General features: G+C 42.5%; 1 protein-coding gene across 1 annotated transcript in view; it reads left to right on the top strand.

Moving 5' to 3' along the window:
- Positions 1–26,660, top strand: part of THSD7B (thrombospondin type 1 domain containing 7B) — a 755,959-nt gene that overhangs the window by 709,213 nt on the left and 20,086 nt on the right. Inside the window, exons 20-22 of the mRNA XM_036320836.1 lie at positions 19,507–19,652; positions 25,203–25,362; positions 26,458–26,631. Coding sequence (XP_036176729.1) covers positions 19,507–19,652; positions 25,203–25,362; positions 26,458–26,631 — 480 coding nt within the window. The remainder of the gene's footprint in view (positions 1–19,506; positions 19,653–25,202; positions 25,363–26,457; positions 26,632–26,660) is intronic.

Here is a 26,660-nt window from a genome sequence, read left to right as displayed (position 1 = left end):
GTGCCACGGTATTTGGACGCAGTTGTCTAAAAGTCCTGAGACTGGATCACTGGCACTAGAAACGGGCTCCTTTCTGAGCTGCTGATGAGGCGTGTGCTGGGGGCCTTGCGTGGGGCTATCTGAAAAACTGAGGCAGCGTGCAGCAAGGAAAAGGGGCTCATCTGTGGACTCCGCTGAAGACCCTGGAAAGGGCAGAGCTAACAACAGTAGCAGAATATTATTAGCAAAAGGTGGCTAAGGAAATTGAAAACTATTTCTGCAAAGAGCATGACTCGAAATGAATTATAGGAATCACAATAACTAAACAGAATGTGCCATTTCCTGCACAATTTGGAGCCTGCCAAGAACCTCTGAAAACTAAATGGCAAGTTTAGGACCAACATTTCAGTGATTGATCTAGAGTTGCTCAAATTTTCTGATCAGCAGCATGGCGTAATTTGCATGGGCGTCTGCTTTAAAGTTGTGTAGATTTGGGCTCATAGTGTAGCTGTTGAACCCAATTAAGTTTTCTGAGTGTCAGACAGCAGGGGCGCGCTCTGACGCTCTGCATGGCTCTGCTGGTCTGAGTTGCTCTGAGTCCAGATATTCTTCTCAATTGCTCCTGACTATGCCAGGGCTGGTTTCTTCTCGAACCCTTCCCACTTAGTCCTTTATCCTCTGCTCACTGTTACAGGTGTCAGGTCCTAGCCCCTCTGCCTTGGGCTGGACCTCTTAGGATGCCAGGTCTTAGATGGAGAAGCCATGAGAGGTTGCGGGTATATACTACTATTAGTAAGACTGAGTCTTTATTGCAGGAGCCAATGGCCACATGGACATCAGACAAGACAATCCTTCCCAGCAAAGTCCAGACAGGCAGGCAGCCTGACACCGGCTGGTTAAAATGTACATCTTTCCCACAAAGCAGCATTAGTCTCTACCCACAGCTCTTATCTGAGCAGCCGCACACTGCCTCCTGGACTCACCACCTCACATCGCAGTGGTACCTAAGCTCTCTGGCTCAGCACACTGGCTCTCTATGAGCTCTTAGCCTTACAATACCAGCTCTCAACTCCGTCTGAGCTCTCTAGCGTCTCCTGCACACATAGGTGCTACATTCTCTGTGCCTCTCGCTTCTGATTCCCTGAGCTCTCTAGCCTCTGCTCTGCTCAGCTGTTCTCTCTCACTGGCTGGTCAGGAGCCTGTTTATTACTCCAGAGACAAAGAAGGCTAGTTGCCAACAGTGACATCCATCATTTGGGTTACAGAAGGGCACAGCATACCGTGAGATCGCTGCAGCCTTGCAGCTGTGTATCTTAGCCTTGGGCACCCCGATTAGGCTCATGCTCAGTGCGGCCTTGGCCATTCTGGTGTATTTGACAAGGCCTCTGTGCTCCCATTGGCCTTGACTATCCAGGGACCCTGGCGTCATTCTCACACTGAATCTCAGCTTCTACATCTATAAAGTGGAATTCATCCACATATTATACTAGTAGGCACTGTTTTTGATTTGAGAACTAAATGATGTGATGTATGAGGGTACCTGCAATATGTTAATTTAGTGTATGTACATTTCCAGCTCCATCTTCCTACCCACCAGCAGTAGAAAGAGCTGTCAGAAACTCCCTAGAATCTTTTAAAGATTATTCCATAGGCTCAGTCACTCTCATCTCCCACTCTCAAAGCTCATCCTTTTACCTCATTAAATCCATATGCTATAGTCATAGCCTGAGTGAACTTTTAAAAATGCAAGTCTGAACCCTTGTTTTCCTCTTGACTTCAGAGTCATCAGTTCACTTTCCACAAGCACACACGTATGTGCCAGTTACAGTTGGAGGAGTTGAGGCTGCAGCAATAGAGGAATAAAAGATACTTTCCCTATTCTCATGGAGCTTCAATCTAGTTGAGGAAAAACAGACAGTAAATAAAGAAATAAATCAGTGATATTGTATGTTGATGAGTTCACTAAAGACTTATACACATGAGAGGTGTTGTTCACATTGGTGATATCTTTCTTCAGAATGACTGGTTCCTCTTTTGTCCAGTGGTGACCCACCCGGGTTATCCCACAGCCATCAGCACTGCAGCCTCGCCTGTGTGGGCCTCTGCGGGGATGTGTGACTCTTACAGTGGTAAAGGGTAGAATGAAACAGGAGAGAAAGGATGAAGTCCTGTATTGTCAGCATGGTCCACAAGGACCTGCAGGAGCTCACCATGCCTGCCTCTCTGTCCCCATCACCCTCCACTGTCCAGCTGGCTCTCTGTGCTCCAGTGTGGCCTAGTTCATTGCATCCTTGAGTGGGTACTGCCCTGTACCTTGGCACCTTTCCTTGTGTGAAGCATTTCGTCATCACCCCCATTACTGCCTCTTTCTACTTTCTATCATGCATGAATTACTTTTTATATTCTCAATCAAGGACATGTGTATTGATCTTAGAAAGGCAGAGAGAAAGACATGTTAGAGAGACAGAGAGAGAGGGACATCATAGAGAGGGAGAGGGAGAAGGAGAGGGAGAGGGAGAGGGAGAGGGAGAGGGAGAGGAGAGAGAGAGAGAGAGAGAAGGGAGGGGAGGGGAGGGGAGGGAGGGGAGGGGAGGGGAGGGGAGGGGAGGGAAGGGAAGGGAAGGGAGATAAAACATCAATGTGAAGAGAAACATCAAAAGGTTGCCTCTCATACCTGCTCTGATCAGGGATCAAACCCGCAATCTGGGTATGGGCCTTGACTGGGAATCAAAACCTTGACACTTTTGGTGCATGTATGATGAGCCATCTGGCCAGGGGATTAATTAAATTTTAATGATATGTCTGTCTAGGGGGAAAAACACACTGTTTGGGTTCTTCATGGGTGAATAGCCCCAGTTCCCATGAACCACTGTACCTGGCGCATTGGAGAATTTTCTCTTAATATCTGTCATTGCACAGGTGGTTCTGGACTATCAGGGGAAGCTTGAACAGGAAGAGATGCAGACTGGATCCCATACCCAGAGGCATCCAGCCCCTGCGTATTCCCTCTCCCCTACCTAAATACAGAAAATTTAGCCCTGACTGGTTTGGCTCAGTGGATGGAGCGTCGGCCTGCAGACTGAGGGGTCCCGGGTTCAATTCTGGTCAGGGGCATGTGCCTTGGTTGCCCGTACATCCCCAGTGGCGGGTGTTTAGGAGGTGGCTGATTGATGTTTCTCTCTCACTGATGTTTCTGACTCTCTGTACCTCTCCCTTCCTCTCTGTAAAAAATCAATAAAAATATATTAAATTAAATAAATAAATAAATAAATAAATAAATACAGAAAATTTAGGTATCATCACCTAAGAATATGTTCACTGCAAGGAGACAGAAAATGTTGGTTATAATTTTCCTGAAAGTCTTCATTCTGCCACTGTGCTAAGTCAGTGAAACATGACAGATTGTCATGTTATGCTAACAAACTGCCTTTAAAAATAAGACCCAAAATTGTAAGTGTAACATTAAAATATCACTTTTAATTTTTCAGTTTTCTCTTAGTGATGTGGACTCATCAGACCCTGCTTGTCTACTAGAAAGAAAAGCAAACAAACAAACAAAAACCCATTCCAAACCTGAAAATTCTAGGCAATTAGAATTTGAATGTAAGTTCACCTTTTATAATCCTTAGGATAATAAACAAAAATAAACAATCAAAGACTTCATGGGAAAAGTCATTGTGTAAACAAATGCACAGTGGAACCAGGGAAGGAATGTTAACTACCTGAGAAATCTAGTGTGTAAAATGCTTGGAAATCATCAAAATAGCATCCATTGGTGCATAGATAAGGCACGAGTTACAAATCACCTCTAGCCAATTTCAGATGCTCTAGCACAGCAATTTTCCACTGGTGTATTGCAAGAATTTTTAAAACATGCAATACCTGACTACTTAGGGGCACTGACCTCTTTTCCCTTCGATTGCCTAATACAAAAATGACAACAACCAACAAGAAGAGTAGCCAACTGGCGTGAATGCATCAAAAGTATGCCTACTTTTTCTCTGCTCGGCAAAAAATATATTTTTTGGTGTGCTGCAGAATTTTAGTAACCATTTTCTATGTGCCATGAGATGAAAAAGGTTGACAGTTGCTGCTCTAGTAGGATAACTTCTTGGGAATCTTTTCTTGAACCCTTAGATGTTTTGATCTCCCAATTGTCAGGTATAATAATGCCTTTTAAAAAATATTCCTTAATCCTGAAATCTGACAAACCCTCCAGTGCTCTGCTTTAAATATGTATGTATTCTGTGGGTTTTTTTCTCCCCTTTATTTATTCAACAAAGATTCATTATTCAGGCACCTAATGGTAACCTCTTTCACTGTCAAGAGTAGCAGTGTGAGAAATAAATTACAGAATGACCCTGTGTTGTTGAAGACAGGACTGTAGAAATGTATTCATGTATGTCACAAAGACTCATTGAATGCTTTCCAAGTGCCGTGAACTTAGGCTACACTATGTATGAAGCTAAAATCCATGACTTCATAAACTTAATATTCTAGTGGAAAATTAGATGGTGATAATAGGACAGAGAGGTAGCAAATCAACAAGTAAATAAACACAAAAATATCAGATGCTGATGAGTGCTGTGATAAAAACAGGTCACGTGGTGGAGAATGACAAGCATGTCGGGGAAGTGAGGGAAGGGGGACGAAAGGCTGCTGAGGAGGTGATACTCAGTGAGAACTGAATGCCACGGTCAATAGCTCTTCTAGCCGTTGTTTTCTTTACTAGCTGCTCGGGTTCAACCGCACAAGCACTTTGTATTATCTGTTGCATTCAAGGCTCTATGTTAGGACCCACAGAGAAAAATATAAAAATGAGTATGTTTGGTTATATGTGTGCCCACCCTCACTATGAAAAAGAATAGAGTAGTACCAAAAAAAAAATAGGACACATGGCCTTTGAAAGTTGAAGCATCTCCCCTGAGGACTCTGCTGAGATAGCCTTGTGGAATATTATAAAGGGTGCCCCAAAATTCACGCAAGATTTGAATTTTGCGTGAGCATTGACAACAACAAAAAATAAAAGCCTAATTTTACTTGTTTTATTGAATCAGATTCTAATATCTGTTGCCCTTTGATTTCAATCCCTTCAATTTGATAAGCATTACCAAGTACCAATTATGGCCCAGGAGCAGGGACAATGAAGACCACGGCTTTGGGTATATGCCAGCAAAGCCGTGGAGGCCATTTACCCAAAGTGCTATTTCATACATAACCTTATACTGTATACCTTATGAATCAATAAAAATTTACAATTTTTAATTACAAACCTGTGTTTTCTATCAAAATTACTTCTTGCGTGAATTTTGGGACACCCTTTATTATCCCTCACCAGTTCCCCAGTTTCCCCATCCCAATCTTCCAGCTCCAGCCTTCCAGCCCCACTCCTCTCACTACCCGGGCAGAGAGTAATGCTTCCCTCATCACGGAGCACAGCCTAAAACACGCGATAATCAAGCAGAATTGGGTGGCACAGATGAACTCATTTCTTAAAAGAGACCGAAATGTGCAGCTGAAAAGGTTGGGCACCACCTGCGGCTTGTCTGTCTACAACAGTCTGCCAGCAGCTGTCTTTTTGTAGCAGCCACTTGCTTTGTTCCCCTTGGTCCTGGCAATGGGGCAGAGACTACAAGGGGGGGGTGGAGATGATGGAGTCACGCTAAGAGGTCTAGCTAGTGGCACGGGAGTCTGCCTTCAGCACCTGCGGCTCTTGGCTGACTTCTTTATCAAAGGCAAAAGCTCACCTGGTTGTCTCTGTTCATGAATTCACTGGGTTGTCAGGCAAAAGCCGGTGAGGTGAGCTGGATCTCCGGACATGCTGCCCCAGGAGCCACACCTCACCTTCAGATCCACAGGATGACATGGGCCTGAGGGGCAATTTTTAAATGAGCTCTTTCTTCCTCTCCCAGCATCTGAAGTGTCTCTTTAATGTACACTTGACACTAGCATGTATACTTTCTAATTGTGTTAAAGATTTCAAGGTCAGAACAGTTTGAATCCAATTTAATTTACATTAGAGAGAGAGACTGATGCTAAGCTTCCACTGAGGGATCTTTTTAGATAGATTTCAAAGATCAAAGCTTGTAATAGAAGAGCTTAATATTTGGATTAGTCGTAGTCTTTGTTGAATTTGCATCACTTCAGTGGAATGGAGAACTCGCTAAATTTGGCACCTCATGAATTACTCATGATGATTACTTCATAACATTCTAAGAAAGGTCTGAATCCCAGACTATGATTTTTTTTCTTATTTCGTATTTTTAATTCAATGTATGTGAGTTTATAATATGTTCCTTTACTATGTCAGCTAGCCTGCCTCTTGTGATTCCAAAATGGCATACCATTTTTCTATCAACTGTAGCCCATAATGAAACAATAATCTAATATTAATTACAAGCCCCACAACTTTCAAATTTCTAGCTTTTCTTTTTTAGATTTCAAAGGCAAGCAGTGTGGTGTTCTTGATCAGACACAGTCCAATCACTGTAACAGTTCCAACTTACTTCCTGTATCAATTAACTAGTTCCTATGACAGGAGAACAGGAAGCTAAATGGTAGAATGGAAGAAAGAAACCAGGATACCTATGAGTTAGAGCTGGTATTTCCATAGCAAGTCCTTGGACTTGGAGCTGGCCTCTGCAGAACTCATTTGCACTACTTTTTAAAAAAAATTTGCAAAATGATAAAATATTACAATAAGTACTGTGCAATGTCATTTGTACAAAGGCACAATGATTGGTGCCAGGGGTGTTTTGGTAAATTTTTACAGGAGTACTATGAAGTATAGGCATAATTTTACAGGTGAGGGGATAAGCAATTAAGCAACCTGGTTAAGTTTATGTGGCTTTTAAGTAGCAGAGATAAGACTTGAACCAAGTTCAGGTGTTTCCAAATCCCTTTTGTTCCATATGCCCCTTTGCAACTGACACTCTGTACAGGTGAGTGCTCCTGTTATGTGCATGGACCTGGGCTGGGTGCTATATCACTTTGCAAAAATTTTCATGATTTATAGGTATATTTAAAAATAAGAGGAAATGGATCTCAGATTGCAACACGAAGGGTATGGCCGGTGTTGCTCAGTGGTAGAGCGTCAGCCCACACACCAAATGGTACATCAAGGGCATGTACCTGGCTTGCAGGTTCGTTCCCCAGCCTGGGTTGGAGTGTATGTGGGAAGCAACCAATCGGTGTGTCTCTCTCACATCACACTGGTGTTTCTCTCTCTCCCTCCCTCCCTTCCACTCTCTAAAAGTCATTGGGGAAAAGTATTCTCAGGTGAGGATTAACAAAAACAAAAAAAACTCCCCAAGCCCCCATAAACAAACAAAAAACATAAAAAATAAGTCTCTCTGAATACTTCTTTCATAATCAATAATGTTGCATATTATCTACTCCATCTAATTGGGATACAGGCAGGGAGCCAGTCCTCCAGAGAGGGAATGTGTGACTACAATAGACAGAGTGGATCCAGAACTGTCAAAATCACTCTCTCTGACCTTCTCGCTTTTCATCCCAAGGGGAGCACCTCATTTGGAGTATCTCTGCTGTATATATGTATTGACAGTGGTTCGACAAGCTTTAATAGCTTTTAATGGGACTCACAGGTGTTACTGGGGTGAGAGATCAGAACATATAAGTTTGCTCCTCACTGAGAAGTCTGGAGTTCTTTATTTCCAAGCAAAACCAAAAGAACCTGATCTTCTGCCCTAGAAAGAACTACCCTAGTCCTGTGATACCATGGTCTCTCTTGACTTGAAAACTGTGTCTATTACTAGTACTTCCTTGCTCAGGTGTCTACCATCCCAAATAGACGGTCATGGCTGGGACTAGTCCATTTTATTCTGAAAAGCTATGGAATCTGTACCTTGCCTAAACTGAGTGTTCTTTAGGATGAAAGGTATCTGGGTGCCTGAAGCAATATTCAGATAAGCCAGGAAAACCCTCTCTCAGGGAAACCCATGGACAACTATGAATAAGACCTATTGCTGCATCTTCCATCTCTAACCTTGCCAGAGATTTGCCTTACATTGCAGGTCAGGATCATACCTTTTCTCCACTTGGTTACATTAGAAAATAAACAAATCCATGGCCACTGGGGTATATATTTAAAACAAATGTTGCACTTTAAAAACTTGGATAAAAATTCCAGATGATATTTTAGAGAATAAAAAGTAGTTACCTAGCATAGAGAGCTACATGAGGTTAACTGAGCATTTTATAAAAAATCTAACTTTCCACTGCTTTCAGAATTTAATATAACAAGTACCCAAAAGCAAATGAAGAGTTACTGCAGAGAAAGCTGTTAGCATAATACTTATAATTACTTTTTACTAAAGGAAAATATAAAATCTATGAATACAGGCAACCCATCTGATACCTGACTTGGACCGACTGAGATTGAGATCTGTGAAAGGTACATGCTGTTGGAGTAAGACAAACCTTGTTCCAATCTTTCTGTCTGATTTTGCAAATATTATTTAAATTTTATGAGCTTCATTTTATCAAGTATGAGATGAGAATATTAATAACTGTGTTTAAAGCAGAGTATGAGCCTGGGATTCTTGTTGCAGTGATTTCTTTGAGGGGCATTGGGGAAGGCAGGTGCTCTCAGGAAGGGGATCAAAGAAACCGGGATAAGGAAGGGTAACAAATTAAGCAAGAATATGCTATTTCATCTCTGTCATAGCACATCATATTCAATTAATTTAGTCTCTCCCTCCATAATGAGAAGCACTTTTATGATGACAACAGGTATTATACAGAGACATGTTATTAAAACATATATATGTGTATATATATATATGTGTGTGTGTGTGTGTGTGTGTGTGTGTGTATACATATATATATATACTAGAGGCGCGGTGCACAAAAATTTGTGCACTGGGGGAGGGGGGGTTCCTCAGCCCGGCCTGTGCCTTCTCGCAGTCTGGGACCCCTTGGGGGATGTCCACCTGCTGGCTTAGGCCTGCTCCCTGGGGAATTGGGCCTAAGCTGGCAGTCAGACATCCCTCTGGCAGCCCAGGAGCCCTCAGGGGATGTCCATTTGCCAGTGGGGAGCAGGCCTAAGCTGTAGTTGGACATCCTTAGTGCTGCTGAGGAGGCGGGAGAGGCTCCCACCACCACCACTGTACTGGCAGCCATCAGCCTGGCTTGTGGCTGAGCAGAGCTCCCCCTATGGGAGTGCACTGACTACCAGGGGGCAGCTCCTGCATTGAGCATCTACCCCCTGGTGGTCAGTGTGTGTCATAGTGACCAGTCATTCCCAGTCGTTCTGCTGTTATGGTCAATTTGCATATTACCCTTTTATTATATAGGAGTGCCTGGCCAGCCTGGGCGAGGGGCTGATGGCTGTTTGCAGGCTGGCCACAGCCCCTTCAGGGTGGGGGTCCCCGCTGGGGTGCCTGACTAGCCTGGGTGAGGGGCTGATGGCTGTTTGCAGGTTGGCCACAGGCCCTTCAGGATGGGGGTCCTGCTGGGGTGCCTGGCCAGTCTAGGTGAGGGGCAGTCAGGCTTAGCCATTTTCAGGCTGGCTAAGCCCTGCAGCGGGGACCCTCACCCCATGAAGGTGTGGCCAGCCTGGGTGAGGGGCTGATGGCTGTTTGCAGGCTGGCCATGGCCCCCAGCCACCTAAGCTCCCAGCTGAGGCTGGCTGGAAGCAGGTATCTGGGATTTATTTGTCTTCTATAATTGAAACTTTGTTGCCATGAGCAGAGGCCACAGCTGGCTCAGGGCCAGTGGGAAGCTTGGCTTCCTCTATCACCCGGGCAACCAAGCCTCCTGCTTGCTCCAGCTCCATGGCTGCCGGCCGCCATCTTGGTTGGGTTCATTTGCATATAGTCACTCAAATTGGCTAGTAGGCATGGCTTATGGCGTAGCGAAGATACAGTCAATTAGCATCTTTGTCTTTTATTAGTGTAGATAAAGAGCCAGGGGCCATCACAACAGAATGGATGACCAAACAGGCTGAGTGGGGCAACAAGGCCGGCAGGGGGGTTAGTGAGGGACAACCAAATGACTGAACAAGCAGGCTGCATGGGGTGACCAGGCCAGCAGGGGGGTTAGTGAAGGACAACCAAACAACTGAACACCTGGCTGCGTGGGGTGACTAGGCCAGCAGGTGGTTAGTGAGGGATGACCAAACAACCAAACAGTAGGCTGTGTGGGGCGACCAGGCCAGCAGGGGGGACAGTGAGGAGGTGGCCAGGCCAGCAGGGGGGACAGTGAGGGGGCAGCCAGGCCAGCAGGGGGATTAGGGAGGGACAACCAAATGACTGAACAAGCAGGCTGCGTAGGGTGTCCAGGCCAGCGGGGGGGGGGGGGGGGGGGGGGGCAGTGAGGGGCGACCAAACAACCAAACAGCAGGCTGTGTGGGGCAACCAGGGCCTGCAAGGGGGACAGTGAGGGGTGACCAAGCTGGCAGGTGGGGGCAGTTGGGGGAAACTAGGCCAGCAGGGGGGGCAGTTGGGGGTAACCAGGCCAGTAGATGGGGGCAGTGAGGGGCAACCAGGATGGTGGGGGGGTCAGTTGGAGGTGACTAGGTCAGCAGGGGTGGTGCAGTTAAGGGCGACCAGCCTGGAAGAGGGGGGCCAGTGAGGGGCAACCAGGCTGGTGGGGAGTGGCAGTTGGGGGCGACCAGGCTGGCAGGGGGGGCAGTAAGGGACTACCATGCTGGTGGGGGGGGACAGTTAGGAGTGACCAGGCTAGCGGGGGGGGGGCAGGTAGGGGTGACCAGGTTGGCAAGGGGGGCAGTTGGGGGTGACGAGGCCGGCAGGCAGAGGCAGTTAGGGGTGATTGGGCCTAAACCTGCAGTCGGACATCCCCCAAGGGGTCCGGGTTAGAGAGGGTGCAGGCTGGGCTGAGGGACCTCCCCTCCCCCATGCATGAATTTTGTGCACCAGGCCTCTAGTTGAATAGATTGGCATGACCAGCTCTTAATGAATTTTTGTTACTGCTAGTATTTTCTGTCAGGTACCAAATGATTACGAATAAATTCACAGGAGAAAATACTTAAACATGGAAACATTTTATTCAATAACCTAATTTTTGGGCATACATCAGGAATGACCACCATCAACTTGAGGTTAGTGACATTGAATCCCGTCCCTCACTGTACAAGTTCACCAACCCCTTGTAGATGTAAGCTCTGGAAGGCCACTTCCTGCCAACAACTGGGCATATACCTTAAATATTAAACTCATATTCAGAAGAAATAATGCCGCCCTAACTGGTTTGGCTCAGTGGCTAGAGTGTCGGCCTGCAGACTTAAGGGTCCCAGGTTCGATTCCAGTCAAGGGCATGTACTTTGGTTGTGGGCACATACCCAGTAGGGAGTGTGCAGGAGGCAGCTGATGGATGTTTCTCTCTCATCGATGTTTCTAACTCTCTATCCCTCTCCCTTCCTCTCTGTAAAAATATCAATAAAATATATTTTTTTAAAAAAAGAATGCCTAAGTAAAAAACAAACCAGTAATAATAATTCTATATAATAAAACCCTAATATGCAATTTGACCAAACAGCAGAACGACTGGTCTCTATCACATGCACTGACCACCAGGGGGCAGACGATCAATGCAGGAGCTGTCCCCTGGTGGTCAGTGCACACCCACACAGAGAATGCTGCTCAGCCAGAAGCCGGGCTCATTGCTGGCAAGCACAGCGGCAATGGCGGGAGCCTCTCCTGCCTCCGCTGCAGGCAGGCGATAAGGAGCAAGGGGTCCCAGACTGGGAGAGGGTGCATGCCAGGCTGATGGCCCTCCCACCCCCCACCCCCCAGTGCTAGATTTTCGTGCACCAGGCCTCTAGTCTATAATAGTAAAAACATAATATGTTAATTAGACTGGATATCCTTCCAGGAGGAAGCCAGGTCTACAGCCTCAGGATCAAGGCAGCTGCCTGCAGCTGCGAGGGAGGGATCCAGGCAGCCACAGCTGTGAAGGCCTACTCTTGCATGAATTTTGTGCATTGGGCCTCTAGTATTCAAATAATATGCTATAAGCTTGAAGTCAGTTCATATTGTTACTGTATTTGTGTCTATGGTGCATTGGGGTTTACAGGTACATTCTTGTAAATTGCTCAGATAGTTTATTTAATGAACTATGTAAGGTTAAGTAGGTATGTTCTTCCTTTCTCTGCATTATTGTATTCCCTTTTCCATTTTCTTTTCCATTCATATTTTTTGTTTGCCTGGGTCATATTTAAATTGCCCAGAGCTATCTAAACCATCTTTTTCAATTAATTCAATTGATCACAAAGGAGCCATTGTTCAATACATGGCACTACAAAGGTGCACGGTTGCTGGCTACTTAGATCTGAAGGAATGGTCAGAAAAGAAAACCATTGCATTTGACTCCATTTCCTTTTATGACTGTATAAAGTGACAAGTGTTAACAAGTTTTTAGAATTGTTGCTGCTTAAAATTTCCACATTCATGTTGTCACTGAAGCCTCAGAATGAAGTTTGACTACAGAATGAGTTCAATGGAAATGTCATCTGAGCCAATATTCTTTGAACTATATGCAGCTTAAGCCTATTGGCCTCTCTGAATTGTGTGTGTATTATAACTAGTATGCCTCATTGTCTCTCTCTCTCTTTTTTTTTTTTATGGAGGTCTTACCAGGCAATCTTTTTTCCTTCATTGCAAGTAATTATTGTGAATTTAATAGTAGGCTCAATATCACTGTTGCTGATAATGAGTTCCAAATATTTCCCAAGGGAGGAGAGAAAAAAAGACTCAGAATTGCTGGCAAACTTACCCTATCATAATTTGGGTTTTTATTAAATGGAGACATATTTTGTAGGGAGTGCTTTGCTCTCTTTTATAGCCTTAAGACTGGATGAATAGAGAGTCAATTTGTTTTTCTACATCTTACTGGTATTTCTCATTAAGCAGAATGACTATATCTATTACTGAATTTGGGTTCCAAATAAATTCCTAGACCCTTATATTACACTTATATTGAAAACAAAAATAACCCCAAAAAAGAGAAGTCCAGAGTGTCCAAGAAAATCTCCCACTGCCTGGAAACATGAGGATATATATATGGCAGCAACCTTCTCTCTGGAGGACAAAGCAGTTCAGCCTAGGATGTAAGGGGTCAGGTAGATTGGGAACAGGCTGAATTATTATGGATTTCGTTTTCATGTGCTTTTAGTATTATAAACCCAATAGAATATAGATAGCAGGCTTTATATAAACATTACAGGCTTATTCTCAGAATTGATTGAAATAGTTGTTAAAACAAATAGTTAAAAATATTAAAAATTTTAGCAAATACCTTCTATATTTTACATGTGGTTTATATATGTTTTATTCATGTAATTAGTGTGAGATAAGTGTAAGGAGTCCATCTGAATCACCAGTGAACTGACCCCTTATAAAGCCATCCCCCAGGCCACAAACATCCTCATTGACACACATGTGCTGTCATTGCAACAGGGTATTTGTTTGTCAATCTCTAGTTGCAAATGAAGCACAAAATAGAGTGATCCTTACATCAGAGATTAAAGGGAGCTCTTGAGAAAATTGATGAAAAGTGACTCAAAGGCCAAAAGATGCTATAATCAAACTGCTCAAGCCAGTCATAAAACAATGAGTCTTTTTATAGGGTAATCATAAAATTATGAAAGAAATATCCGTAGCTGATTTATTCTTTTCCCTAATGAGTGCATAGCTGCAATTATAATCTGCAGGGTCGTTTATATTAGATCAAATAAACCCACTTGCAAACTCTTTAGTTCCAGAAAATGGCCCATTTAGACCTTTTATTATTTATTTAAAATAATTTAATTCCCATTTTAAATAGATTCACTTTTAAGTGGCATTTTCCCCAGCATGAATTATCCTCAGATAATAAGGAGTTTCTGTATATTTAATTTTATTTTACAGAAGAGAGAATTTACGCTCAGAGTGTTAAAGTACTTTCAATGCAGTCACATCATTTCCTAGTTGTTAATTTGAGAGAACTGCTTCCAAATAGAGAATTTTGATGCCAAGTCCTGGTTTCTTTTCACCACACATCAACTAATTTTAACATTCTCTTTCTATAATATTCTATATTATATCACATTTTACAATATGTTTAATTTGGCAACAACTTCCACTGTTTCCCCACTTACATTAAAACTTACTGTCACCAGAACAATCCTTGCTAAGAGGGGTCCCTTTTAGAACAGCCTTGCTGAGAGACAGTTTGGTCAAATATTCATCCACTCTGATGTTTGGAATCCCATGTAGTATTTGACCACTGTCATTGGAGATGGCAGGCCTCCTTGTTATACTGTCCATGTAGACACATTTATATTTACAACTTCGGGACTGGTGAAAGAGTACCTAATTTGAGGGACACTTTCTCCAATTATTTAATTTATACAACCAAATATCCCCGATGTAAAAAGAAAAAGGAACATGTTAAAAGCCATCAAGTACCCCGCAGAAGCATCAGGGCCAGGAGTTGCCTATTAGACTCTTGCTCTTTTATTAGCAAATTTTAACTGATCTTTAATAGTAGATAATTAAATATAACATACTTCAAAATTTAGGATTGTTATATGCTTTTTGGTTTAAAATATATGTCCTTGGAAGTAATTAGCATTGTTTGAAAATATTATCTTTGTGATTGGATAGTAAAAGGTAGAAAAATAATTTGGCTGTTCTTTAAATATGGTTTTATTTTTTTAATTTATTTTTTCAATTAAATTTATTGGGGTGATATTGATCATATAGGTTTTAGGTGTGGGTTTCTATGTTACAAGATCTGTACATTGTACCATGTGCCCACTACCCAAAGTCAAATCTTCCCCATCACCATATATTAGGACCCCCACCAACCCTACCCCCTTCCTTCTGGCAACCACCACATGGCTGTTTGTGTTCACGAGTTTCAGTTTTATATCCCACGTATGAGTGAAATCATATCGTTCTTAGCTCTTTCTGACTGACTTATTTTACTTAACATAATACAGTGGGGCCTTGGCTTACGAGTTTAATTCATTCTGAGACCGAGCTCGTTAAGGAGCTTGTTAACTCAAATTACTCTAGTAACTCAATGCAAAAAATCGGCGGAGAGACAGCTGGTATCTCAAAAAACTCGTTAGTCGGGACACTCGTAAGTCATGGGCCAATGTATTCTCAAGGTCCATCCATGTTGTTGCAAATGGCAGTATTTCATCCTTTCTTACAGCTGAGTAGTACTCCACTGTGTGTATCTGTGCCACCTCTTTATCTAACTCTCAATCACAGGACACTTTGGTTGTTGCCATGTCTTGGCCACCGTGAATAATGCTGCAATGAAATAGGGGTGCATACATCTTTGTGAATAAATGATTTTGAGTTTTTCAGGTATATACCCAGGAGAGGATTGCTGGGTTGTATGGTAGCTTTATTCTTAATTTTTTGAGGAATCTCCAGACTGCTTTCCATAGTGCTGTACCAGCCTATACTCCCACCAGCAGTGAATGAGGGTTTCCTTTTTTCCACAACCTCTCCAACAGTTGTTATTGCTTGTCTTGTTGATAATATCCACTCTAACAGGTGTGAGGTGGTATCTCATTTTGGTTTTGATTTGCATTTCCCTAATTGCTAGTGAGGTTGGACATCTTTTCACAGATCTATCAGCCAACAAATGATTTTAAGAGTACCTACTTCAAAAAATAACAGCATTATTCTTTTTTTCCTATCAGATCCATTAGGCAAGTTCCCTCCACCCCTATGTCCAGGAGAAGATATCTGTCACTTTAATGGGAATAAATAAAATAGTTCTAAAATAATGGCCATCCACATGACATCAATTCAAGAACAAGCTTGAAGTTATTTGGTTATAATGAAATAGAGCCTCTTTAGCTATGATAAAGGTAACACTACATCATCATTATTCTTACAAAGGTGGACGTAGAACAAAATACAATTATAATGACATTAAGGTAATGGGTATTTAGGTCAAGAACATAAACATAAAGGTTAATACCAAAGAGTGTATAAGCATGAATTAATATAAAATCTTGAGCAAAACGTGTTTGTCAAGCAGGGATAACATGTCACATGAATGAGGTGATGTCCGACCTATATGATTTGATTGGAGTGACGCTGGGAAGAACAAATAGATATGCTCCACTCAGTGCCCAAGAATGTAGACTGGGTGGATTCTATTGTTCACCAAACCCATTTTATCTTTGACACAATTTTATCTCCAAAGTTTCTTTTACATCTTTTTTGGTTCTATCCTTGCTGTATTAGCTGTCTTACCTGTGTCTCCCTAGCATCATGTCTAATAATACATCAAACTCTGTATCAAAAGCTTCTGAATTTGATTCTGTTCTGCAATTTACTCATTTTTTGACCTTAGACAAATGACTTACACTGTCTGTGCCTAAGTTTTCTCATCTATAATATGGGAATATAATAGAATTTTCCTCTAAGGTTGTTATGATTATTAAATGAATCAGTGTCTATAAAGCGTTTAGAATTAGTTTACAAATATTCAATAATTGTATTGGTATTATTATATTATCACACATTTGCTGATACCAGATAATATGGAGATAATTTATGAATATATGAATTAAACAAAAATATAATTAGTGCTCTTTATATATGAAACACCATGTTGGGGACAGAAGCCCAAACCCCAAGGAATTTAGAATTCAGTGGTTAGAACTTCCTGGTTTTCTTCAAGGGTCATTAGTTTATCACCAAATCTATGATAATGTTCCATAGGCCAGTAAAATGCCTAGTCCACTAAAAGTGTGAATAATACTGCAATGCTTGCTTATCTCTGAACCTGAGAGCATGTGAGAATTGTTCCTACCCAGGGCCTGAAATCTTACCCAACACCTGAATTCTACAGGTGTGGAAGTGTAGTCTTCACTAGCTTTTCAGTTCTCTTAACACATTTCGTACTGCATAGAAATCTCTAAGACATATGCCAGGGGCCGCACATTTTTGGGCAAACTGCACGTTATTTAAATCATCATAATGCACTTTAGGTATTGTTTTTCAATAATTATAACATTTATATTTACAAAAACAAACAAAGTTTCTAGTACTTTTTTAACGTATGGTACTGCGTAAAACATTTTCCTCTATGAAGAGGGACCAAACAAAATTTACATAAGTATCTAGATTCGCTCCTTTTTCCATGGGCGGCACAAACTCTGCAGGCTCTCGTAGGAAATTTTTTCTTTCCACTCGCTGGAATACACATAGGTTCATGCTGCTTCATATCACCTGACAACCTTTTGGGTGGATCTTTACGAGGTGCCCTTCTTGCACCCCCAGGGGAAGGGCTGGACAGATTTGTCTCTGGTTCCGGAGAGCCTTCATTATTGTCATCCGTTATCCAGTCTCTCACCACCGATAGCAGAAACTGGTTATACTTCATTTTTGCTTGTGGATTGAGGATGATGTACACTCTAAATGAATTGAAAAGTCCACAGTTTATAAGGTGCAGCACTACTTTTTTTGTCCATTTCATCGTTTTCCTTACAATGGAACAACACGAAAGGAAGTGTATCAGTTTCGTTGGTTTCCTTCCTTTTTCTGCGAGAGGGCATTTCTAAAAGCGCCAGGAACTTGAAGACAAAGACTATTCGAATGACCAAAATACAATGTAACTGCAATGCTTTATGGGTTCGTGCAATTATATTGTTTTTCGTAGATTGACCGGCACGGTTTCCACCAATACGAAAGGTGTTAATAACTTTCGTACCGCTCACGAGCTTTCTCGTGTTTCGCGTGCCATCTGTTAAGGACCGCTCACGAGTTTTCTCGTTTTTCACACGCCATCTGTTATGGACCTTAGATGTCAACACACTGTCTTGTCCACATCGAATGAAGCGATCTCATTGGTGGAAACCGTGCAGGTCAATCTACGAAAAACTATATAATTGCCCGAACCCATAAAGCATTGCAGTTACATTATATTTTGGTCATTCGAATAGTCTTCGTCTTCAAGTTCCTGGCGCTTTTAGAAAATGTTTTACGCAGTACCTTACGTTAAAAAAGTACTAGGAACTTTAATTGTTTAATTGTTTAATCGTTTTTGTAAATAAAAATGTTATAATTATTGAAAAACAACACCTAAAGTGCATTATGATCTGTAGTTATAATGATTTAAATAACGTGCAGTTTGCCCAAAAATGTGCGGTCCCTGGTGTATGTCTTAGAGATTTCTATGCGGTACGAAATGTGTTAAGATACAAATGCAGACTTTTTTTGGAATTGACTAAAATACCCCCCTTATAATAGCCTTACCAGCTATTGTCTCAACCTGTTCTTTCTCTGACTCTGTGTTCCAGCCACATTGGCCTCGGTCAGGTCTGCAAACATATTCTACTGCTTTTCATCTCATGACCTCCTCACATGTTCTTTCTTCTGCATAGGACACTCTGTACATCGTATTGGCTTGTACTACTTGAAGTTTCTGCTTGAAGTTCAAGTGCTCAAGGAAATGTTTTCTGATTCCATCCCAGAATGGGCTGCATCCCTATAATGTTCTCTAATAGAACCCTTGGTTTGTTCTTGAATATTTTGTCACAAAAACATAATTTTATAACAAGAATGGAAGGGCATTATAGTCACAGATATAATGGTAATGACACTATATACACATACTACCTCAGTAGTAAAAGAAGAGTAAAGAGTGAGTGAGTGAGAGAGAGAGACATAGACACTTAAATTCCATTCACAATTCCAACTAAAGAGCTTATGACCTAATGCCTAGGAGTGGGCATAAGTTGACATGGGAGCTCTTTCCTCAGTTACACTTATTCACCAATTTTTAAATTATGAAATAGAATACTGAAATTTGAACATGTTTTTTAAACATCATGGCTCCTTCACATAAAGCAACAACTTTACCCTGTGCTCAGTGAAACACACACACACACACACACACACACACACACACACACACACACACACACACACACAAGAAAACACTGGTTTTAAACTCTAAGAAAATTAGCCATGTTGAATGAATTGAGAAAAACTATTGGGCCACTGGGATAGCACCTTCCTAAGGAATTTTCCAGGGTGATTCAGATTGTGTGCAACTTTTACCTTACTTGATAATTTAAAACCTAACAGATAAAGAAGATGTAACTGTCTCTATTTTTAATATTAGTAATCCTGGCCTAAATATAAGTTCTGTGAGGGCTGAAGGTCGTCCTGTATTTCATTACTGTATCCCTAGCACACAGCAGGATGCTACTACAAATAAATATTTGTTGAATGAATTAGCATTCTGCCCATGTTTACAGGATCAATCTATTTGGAAACAATACAGAGTTTGTAATTGGGAACACTGAGGGAGTAGAAGTCACAGAATTTCAGACCCTAAGCATTACGCAGATAACCTGTGTCTCTGTAGGAACTTAAATTAAAATGGCAGAAAAACTGAAAGCTGGACGTGACAGAGTTTGGTGTATTTCAATGAAGACTTAATGTATGTAAGGCAACATCCTGTCCTTCAGTTCCTTTTCTAAGCCAAATTCCACCTGAAAAGTTGACATCTTCCTTAACATTTTAGGTCGAATGAGCCGGACTCGATTTATCATGCTGCCAAGCCAAGGGGAAGGACGGCCGTGCCCCCCAGAGCTCACCCAGCAGAAAGCCTGCCCTGTGACGCCCTGCTACAGCTGGGTCCTCAGCAACTGGTCTGCATGTAAATTGGAGGTAGGTCTGCTACAGAGAATGCTCTGCTCAAACCTGTGTGCTGGTGGAATACATTTCCCAGCAGCAGGGGCCAGGCACAATGTATTTTTATGCGATGGAGTACATGGAAAAATACAATGAAGGGCTTAACCTCCAGCAGAGTGATACTGCCAGGAAAATGCAGAGCCATTCATTAGGCACTGATGATAATGGGCCGGGTCATAGGACTGTCAATCTCCTTGGCATCCTCAAGAATTCTCTGTTATTTTCCTGGCTTGTTGGACGTATTATTATTTAATTAGGCAAAACCCTGGTGCTATGGAAATAGCAAGCTGGCTGTAGACTGTATTTCTTAAAGAGGCACATGTAGGCTTAGACAAAATCTTGCGTATGGGCAGAAAACCAAAAGTGTATGAAAGTTATATTTTAACATTATTACACAAACCAAGGTTACTACATTTTCCTCAGTGATTGCTTTTTTATTGGCCTGAAATATCAATGTCTAGAAACATCATAATATATCACATGCTTTTGCTGGATCAGCAAAGATCCTCCACTGCATTTGCTCTCTGGCTTCCTGTGTATGAAAAAGCACATTGATTTTCCTGTTTTCTTTCTTTACTAGTTTATCCTCCAGTTCCTATTCCAAAGCTCATTATAATTAGGTAACAATAATTTCCATTATGCATTAAGCAATCTGCAGAGTAGTCTCATAAAGATGTCTGCTGCCCTGTCAGATGACATTGTCTTGCAGCATTATCATCTTGCACAAGTTAAATACCCATGTATTATAATAAGTCCCAGAGGAACAAAAATGTGTGGTACATTTGTTTAGTCTCCTTTTTACAGAAAAAAAAAAGGTAACCATGCTAAGTAATTCAGTACTAGCCTAATGGTTTTAAATATGAATACGTTGCCCGCTAATCTGAAACCTTCTTCCCTAAAGTACTTGAGCAATTTTAAAATAATGCTTGGAATCACAATTAAGAGAATGAAAGGAATGTTTCTCCTTATAATTTCACTGAATGTTCACAGAGAAAATCAACTCAAAGAATGCAAGAGCCCATTGCAGGGACAGGGAGACAAAAGAAACGGAGGAAGTGAGAGAGCCAGAGAGGACTGAAATTCCATGCTCAACGTCTTACCAGGCACACAACTGTTACTAGGCCTTACCAGTTCTCCTGTACTTTCCCTGTTATCTTCTCAGCCTTTCCTTTCCTTTCCTTTCTTTCTACTAGACAAGTGCTTCATCTTGTCCCATAGAAACATTTTGGGGAAATGCCAAATGCAATCTCTAATTTTGTTGTTTGCTATGGAGCTTTTGGCAGAAAAGCTGGGGCAAGAGTGGTGTGCTGTGAACACTCTCTGCAGCAGTGCTGGTGAGAGCAGTGGGGTGATAGCATCGGTTGGCAATACCCAGACTTAGAGGCCCTGGAGACCATAAGAGCAGCTGTGTCCAGAAACCTCAGAGCTCCTCAGATGTCTAGGCGACATCTGACTAACTGGCACGCTCAGTTAGGAGGAAATTTGGAGTTAGACCCCATCCAGGCAAAGCTCGCAGGAAACAAGTCTGCGGTTAATTGCTCTGGCACCTTATCCAAGGGGGCCAATCGGCACTCTTCCCTAAGAGTGAGGAATGGGATTGAAGCTTTCAAGGATGCTGTATTTAGGAACTCTTATCTGTAGATAGAGTTTCTCAGAAGTGAGAAAGACTAAGGAAGGTAACGCAGAGAAAAGCAGGGGCAAAGGGAGAAAGGGGATCATGATACTCGCCTCTACTTTGTCCTGCATTCAGATTGAATTTCTGCTTTTCCTGAAGCCTAATGGTGAATTCTCTGAGTTAGAAAACACAATTATCTTTTCAGTGAGTTGCCTTATGTAAGCTGAAGTTTTGGAATTACTGATCAAAATACAGTGGGCCTTTGCCACAAAGGAAAAAAACATTTCTCTCTCAGTTGTACTTCTGCTGCTTCTTGTCCTATCATAGCCTAACCTGTCAAATGCAGGTATATAACCTGCTCATTCACTGAAGATGGTGATGGTACTGAAGTGGCTGATGGCCATCAAGCAGTATCAAACCTTGCACAGGGCACTGTTGATGTGCCAATGTTGCCCTTATCTCATCTGGAAAGAGATCAGCAAACAGAAGTGTTTATCCTCAGGCTTTACTTGTTATAAGTGTTTTTGTAACTCTCTCTTTTCAAGTTCTTTAACTGATAGCATGCATCCAGGCATAGGTTGGCCAATCTGTCCTAGGAGCTCAGACTCTGGAGTCTAGCACCCTAATTTCAGTCAATGTTCTACCAGTTCCCAGCTTTGCAGTTTTTGCAAAGTGTCGAAACTCTCCAAACCTCTGTTTTTTTAATCCTCACCTGAGGATATTTTCTTTCCATTGCTTTTTTTAAGATAGAGTGGATGGGAGGGAAGGGGAGAGAGAGAGAGAGAGAGAGAGAGAGAGAGAGAGAGAGAGAGAGAGAGAGAAACATTGATGTGAGAGAGACAGATCAATAGATTGCCTCCTGTTCAAGCCCTGACGGGGCAGGCATTGAACCTGCAACCTAGGTACCTACCCTTAACTGAGAATTGAACCTTTGACCCTTCGGTTTTTGAGCCAACACTCTAACCACTGAGACACACCTGCCAGGGCTCCAAGCCCCTATTTTTAAATCTGTATCATGGCAGTAGAAATAGTACAAGTTTTGCTGGAGATTTTTGGAAGGTATTAGACAATTCATATGCAGTGCTTAGCATAGTGCTTGGCAAAGAGAAGACCTCATGAATTGTAATTGCTATTACAGTTGCTATTATAGTCTTGATTAAAACTATAATTATGATTATTAACACCATCTGCCTAACCACATCTGGTATGCCAATTAAGAGCATACAGTCTCCATTAGTGATCTGGACAGTGGAGAGTTAATGAGAGAATCCTCGCAGATGGTCATCTTGCTCTGAGAAGCCAGGCTCAGGGCTGAGAGCGAGCTCATGCCTGCTTCATGAGGGAAAATGATCATTCTGCTGCTGATTTATCTTCCTTCTGTGGCTGTTGTTGTCAAAGGTATGAGAGATTAAGCTTAAGTATGGAACATATTCTAGTTTGTCTTCGTTTTTAAATTGACTCCTTATGTGGACTTGTTTCCTGCCATTTCCTTATACTCCATCTCCTGGAATGTCAAACAAAACGCAAAGCATTCGCATCTTCTGTTACTGAGGTTCCAGGTGCAGGATCTTCAAATTTCATACCTGCTGCGGGGTCTCAGACTCCTCTCCACGTCCGCAAAGTCTGTTGCTCTACAGCAACACACACCTCAGACGACTCTTAGGTCCCTCCTGAAGAATAGCAAGTGACAGGGAGAATACTCCCCCCAGTGAAATGTAACTCACACTAGTGATTTCCTGCTGTAGGGAGTAGACATTTTCTACAGCATTTGCTTTGACTGAATCTACCATGAATTGATTTTGAACCTCCAGTTATCTTCCAAAAAATGCACTTGGGTTCAAAATTAGAGTGCACGTTTGACAATTTCATATCAGATGTAGAAATTAGGTTAGAGCAATTATGAGGCATTGATGGATCAAGTGTGGGGATTGCGTCTTACATAACTTGTTAAAACAGCACTAGAAGGGATGGTGATGGTCTCAGGTAACATGCCTGTGCAGGTTTTTTAGGCTTTAAGTTCCTACAATTTGGACCTCCTCCAAGTGGCACCTTTTCTTCTTTGCCAATATGCCTTTGAACCCTAACTTTCTTTATTTTTATTGATTTCAGAGAGGAAGAGAGAGATAGAAACATCAATGATGAGGGGGAATCATTGATTGGCTGCCTCCTGCATGCCCCCTACTGGGGACCGAACCTGCAACCTGGGCATGTGCCCTTGACCAGAATCGAACCCGGGACCCTTGAGTCCACAGGCCTACGCTCTATACACTGAGCCAAACCAGACAGGGCTAAACCCTAACTTTCTTATATGAAGAATGTGTCTCGGCAGACACCGTGTGCCCTCCTGTACCTCCAGTGGTCTACTTACCACCTGCCTTGACACGAACTGTACCTTGACCTGGGCGGGGCTCCACAGGCCCATCAGCCCCAGATAACCTGTTGCACATCCAGAACACTGTCCTGACTGCTTTGGCTGACCACCTTGACCTTTCTTGCTCCTGACACTGCAAGAGCCACAGTAGCGCCAAGGCCTGGTAAATGCAGTTTCTGAGCCCTGGGGTGGAGAAGGGATAAGGAGGTGAAATCCAGTTGCCCAGTGCAGAGCAGTTACCATGCTGCTCCCTGATAATGGATTATACAGCAAGTCATTCATGACCACGGGAGTGTGCAGGGCTCCAGCACTCTCCCGCAGTGCCTTCTTACACCCCCTTCCTCCCCCTCCCTCTGGCTCTCTCCTTGTCCCCCCTCAACCATACCAGCAGTAGTCAGAAAGGCTCTAGCTCTTCTGTCAAACTGAGCAGCACACCTTGGAAGCACAGATCAGTGAATACTCCCTAGGATGAAAGCTGATAGATGAGAAGAGGTTCCGAGGAGGAGCTGGCATTTAAATGCCTTTGCCTTCTTCCTCTCTCGCCCACCATGGGTGGTACCAAGGCATGGTGACACCACGTGGCCTGTCTGAAAGAGGATGTAGGCGAACAAGAAAGCAGCTGTGCTGACTTTGGAAGGGAGGCCAGCATGGTCGCACTACCTTATACTCACTTTCCTTCCCTTCTTGCTTCAGTTATTTTAGCCTCACTCTTGCCCTCCTGGGATTTCAGCTCCTTAGCAGAAATGTTGGCCTTAGGCTCGGTTTTTCAAGCTATTGGTGCAAAGAGAGAGCTATCACCTAAGTTATCAAAATATCCAATGGAATTCTGTTTGAAGTATGAGCACCTGACTAGGGCTGAGGAAAGACCGCTCCTCTCAGGAGTACCAGACAGGTGTTCTAGTCGGAAACCTTTCATCAGGCAGATGCGTGGGCCAGACGCCCACTAAGAGCCTTTCAATTCTAAGCTTCTCTTCCTGTGAGACCATGTAATTTTTTTCTAATTGCCAGGAATAATCAGAGTGGGCTTTGTAAATATATTCAAAGGACATTATTCATCACAGAAGGCATGCTGGGAAAGCAGTTCATGGCAATAGAGAAAATCACTGCTGCATGGGAAACCCCAGCCTAATCCATGTGAGCAAGTACTGAGCTGCGAGCAAGAGAAACGTGTGAGGAACTTATGGCCCATGGCCTACATGCTCCCCTGGGGGAGGGGCTGATTATAGGGCCTAGGCCACTTTATCCCATACACCTAGACAAATTATGAATGGTGTTTCTTTTTCAGTCAATTCTAGCTGAGTTCCAGGATGAATGGTCATATTCTGAGAACAGAAATTCCACGGCATAAATTTGCATTTCTTCTTCAGCTTCTCTATGAGCTCTCAAAGAACTGTTTAGTGATGCTTTGTCAAGAATTGAAAGAGAACTCTAGGGTTTACCTTTTTGTTGTTGTTTGTTTTCTTTTAGCAAGAGGTAGCATGAGCCAAAACTGAGCTACTAATTATTTGGGTGATCCTGACAGTATCCTTTCCTCTCCCAGGGTGGAGACTGTGGGGAGGGAGTCCAGATCCGCAGCCTCTCCTGTGTAGTCCACAATGGCTCGGTCGCTAGCTCCGCTGTACGTGTGGACGATGCCCAGTGTAAAGAAGTGCCCTGGCAGGATGGCACCCTGCAGCAGCTGTGTTCTGTGCCCTGCCCAGGTATGCAGCCTCAGACAATGGGGAGTGCCCACCATGATGACCTTATTTATTTTCTATTAGTTTTTTTTTTTTTCTGAAGAAGCTCTATCTAGTCAAAACTGAAGGTTTTTATTAACTTTAATTAATTTTTAATTTTGGTTATAACTTTTGGAATATGCTGGCAATGGAGGCAAGAGGGGAAAAAACCCTGGACTTGGAAATTTAAGAGCTAAATTGGAATCTTGTCTCTATCACTTCCCTGGTGTTTTCCCCGGGACATATGGTCTCATCCTTTAAGCAATGGTTGCTCCATCTAGAAAATGTGTTAACAATACCTGACCTGACAGCACATTGCCATTATTCCGAAACTATTGACTGAATCCATGAGTAGATGAACCTCAGGGGGATGGCGTGGTGGGAACAAATAAGGCTACATGTCTATGAAAGCATTCTGCACACAGTCACATTCTATGTAACCATGAAGGGCATTATTAGTTGCATAAAATGTATGAATTTATTTTAATTCTAATAACTTAGGATATATGGCATAAGTTTAAGGTGGCTTAATATATCCTCATAGTATGACATGTAAAATACATGTGCATGATGTAAACATATGCTTTTGTACACATATACACATAAATGTAAATACACATAAATGTGTGTGTATGTTTAGTGTATGTGACATTGTTTAGGCCCAAAGATATTCCACTTTAATAACCAGCTTATTATCTTTTTATGGTTTCGGTGAACCTCAATTTTATAATGCTATGCTGCTCTTTGAAAACTTAGTTACTTTAACCTCTACATCTCCCTTTTTAAAAAATTTGTATCACTGGCAGATGTGTAGTGTTCTCTAGATATCATTATGATTTGAAGCAAAGCAATGCCAATCTAGTTTTGGCATTATCTTTCTAAAATAGACTAAACCATCAATTACTTCATCATTCTGAGTATGTTCTAATTAGAAAATTCGTCAAAGTAGAATGTCTGGCCTACGGAACTCACCCCTATCACTGCACCACCAACAATCTCCCGTGAACCCTGTCCATGTAAATGCTGTCAAGTGCCAGTTTCCATGCTGTTGCCCCCGCTCTGTACTGCACACCCATCCAGGAGACTGTCATCTCACGGGCTGGTCGGAGTGGAGCACGTGTGAATTAACCTGCATCGATGGAAGAAGCTTCGAGACCATGGGCCGCCAATCTAGGTCAAGGACATTTATAATTCAGTCTTTTGAAAACCAAGACAGCTGCCCCCAGCAGGTTCTAGAAACACGTCCTTGTACAGGTACCAAGAGCACTTTTCAGTTCTCAGCT

Source organism: Myotis myotis, unplaced genomic scaffold (assembly GCF_014108235.1).
Source record: "Myotis myotis isolate mMyoMyo1 unplaced genomic scaffold, mMyoMyo1.p scaffold_m19_p_8, whole genome shotgun sequence".
Taxonomy (NCBI): domain Eukaryota; kingdom Metazoa; phylum Chordata; class Mammalia; order Chiroptera; family Vespertilionidae; genus Myotis; species Myotis myotis.
The sequence above is the reverse complement of the archived record's forward strand: the minus strand, read 5'-3'. Positions and strand labels throughout refer to the sequence as shown.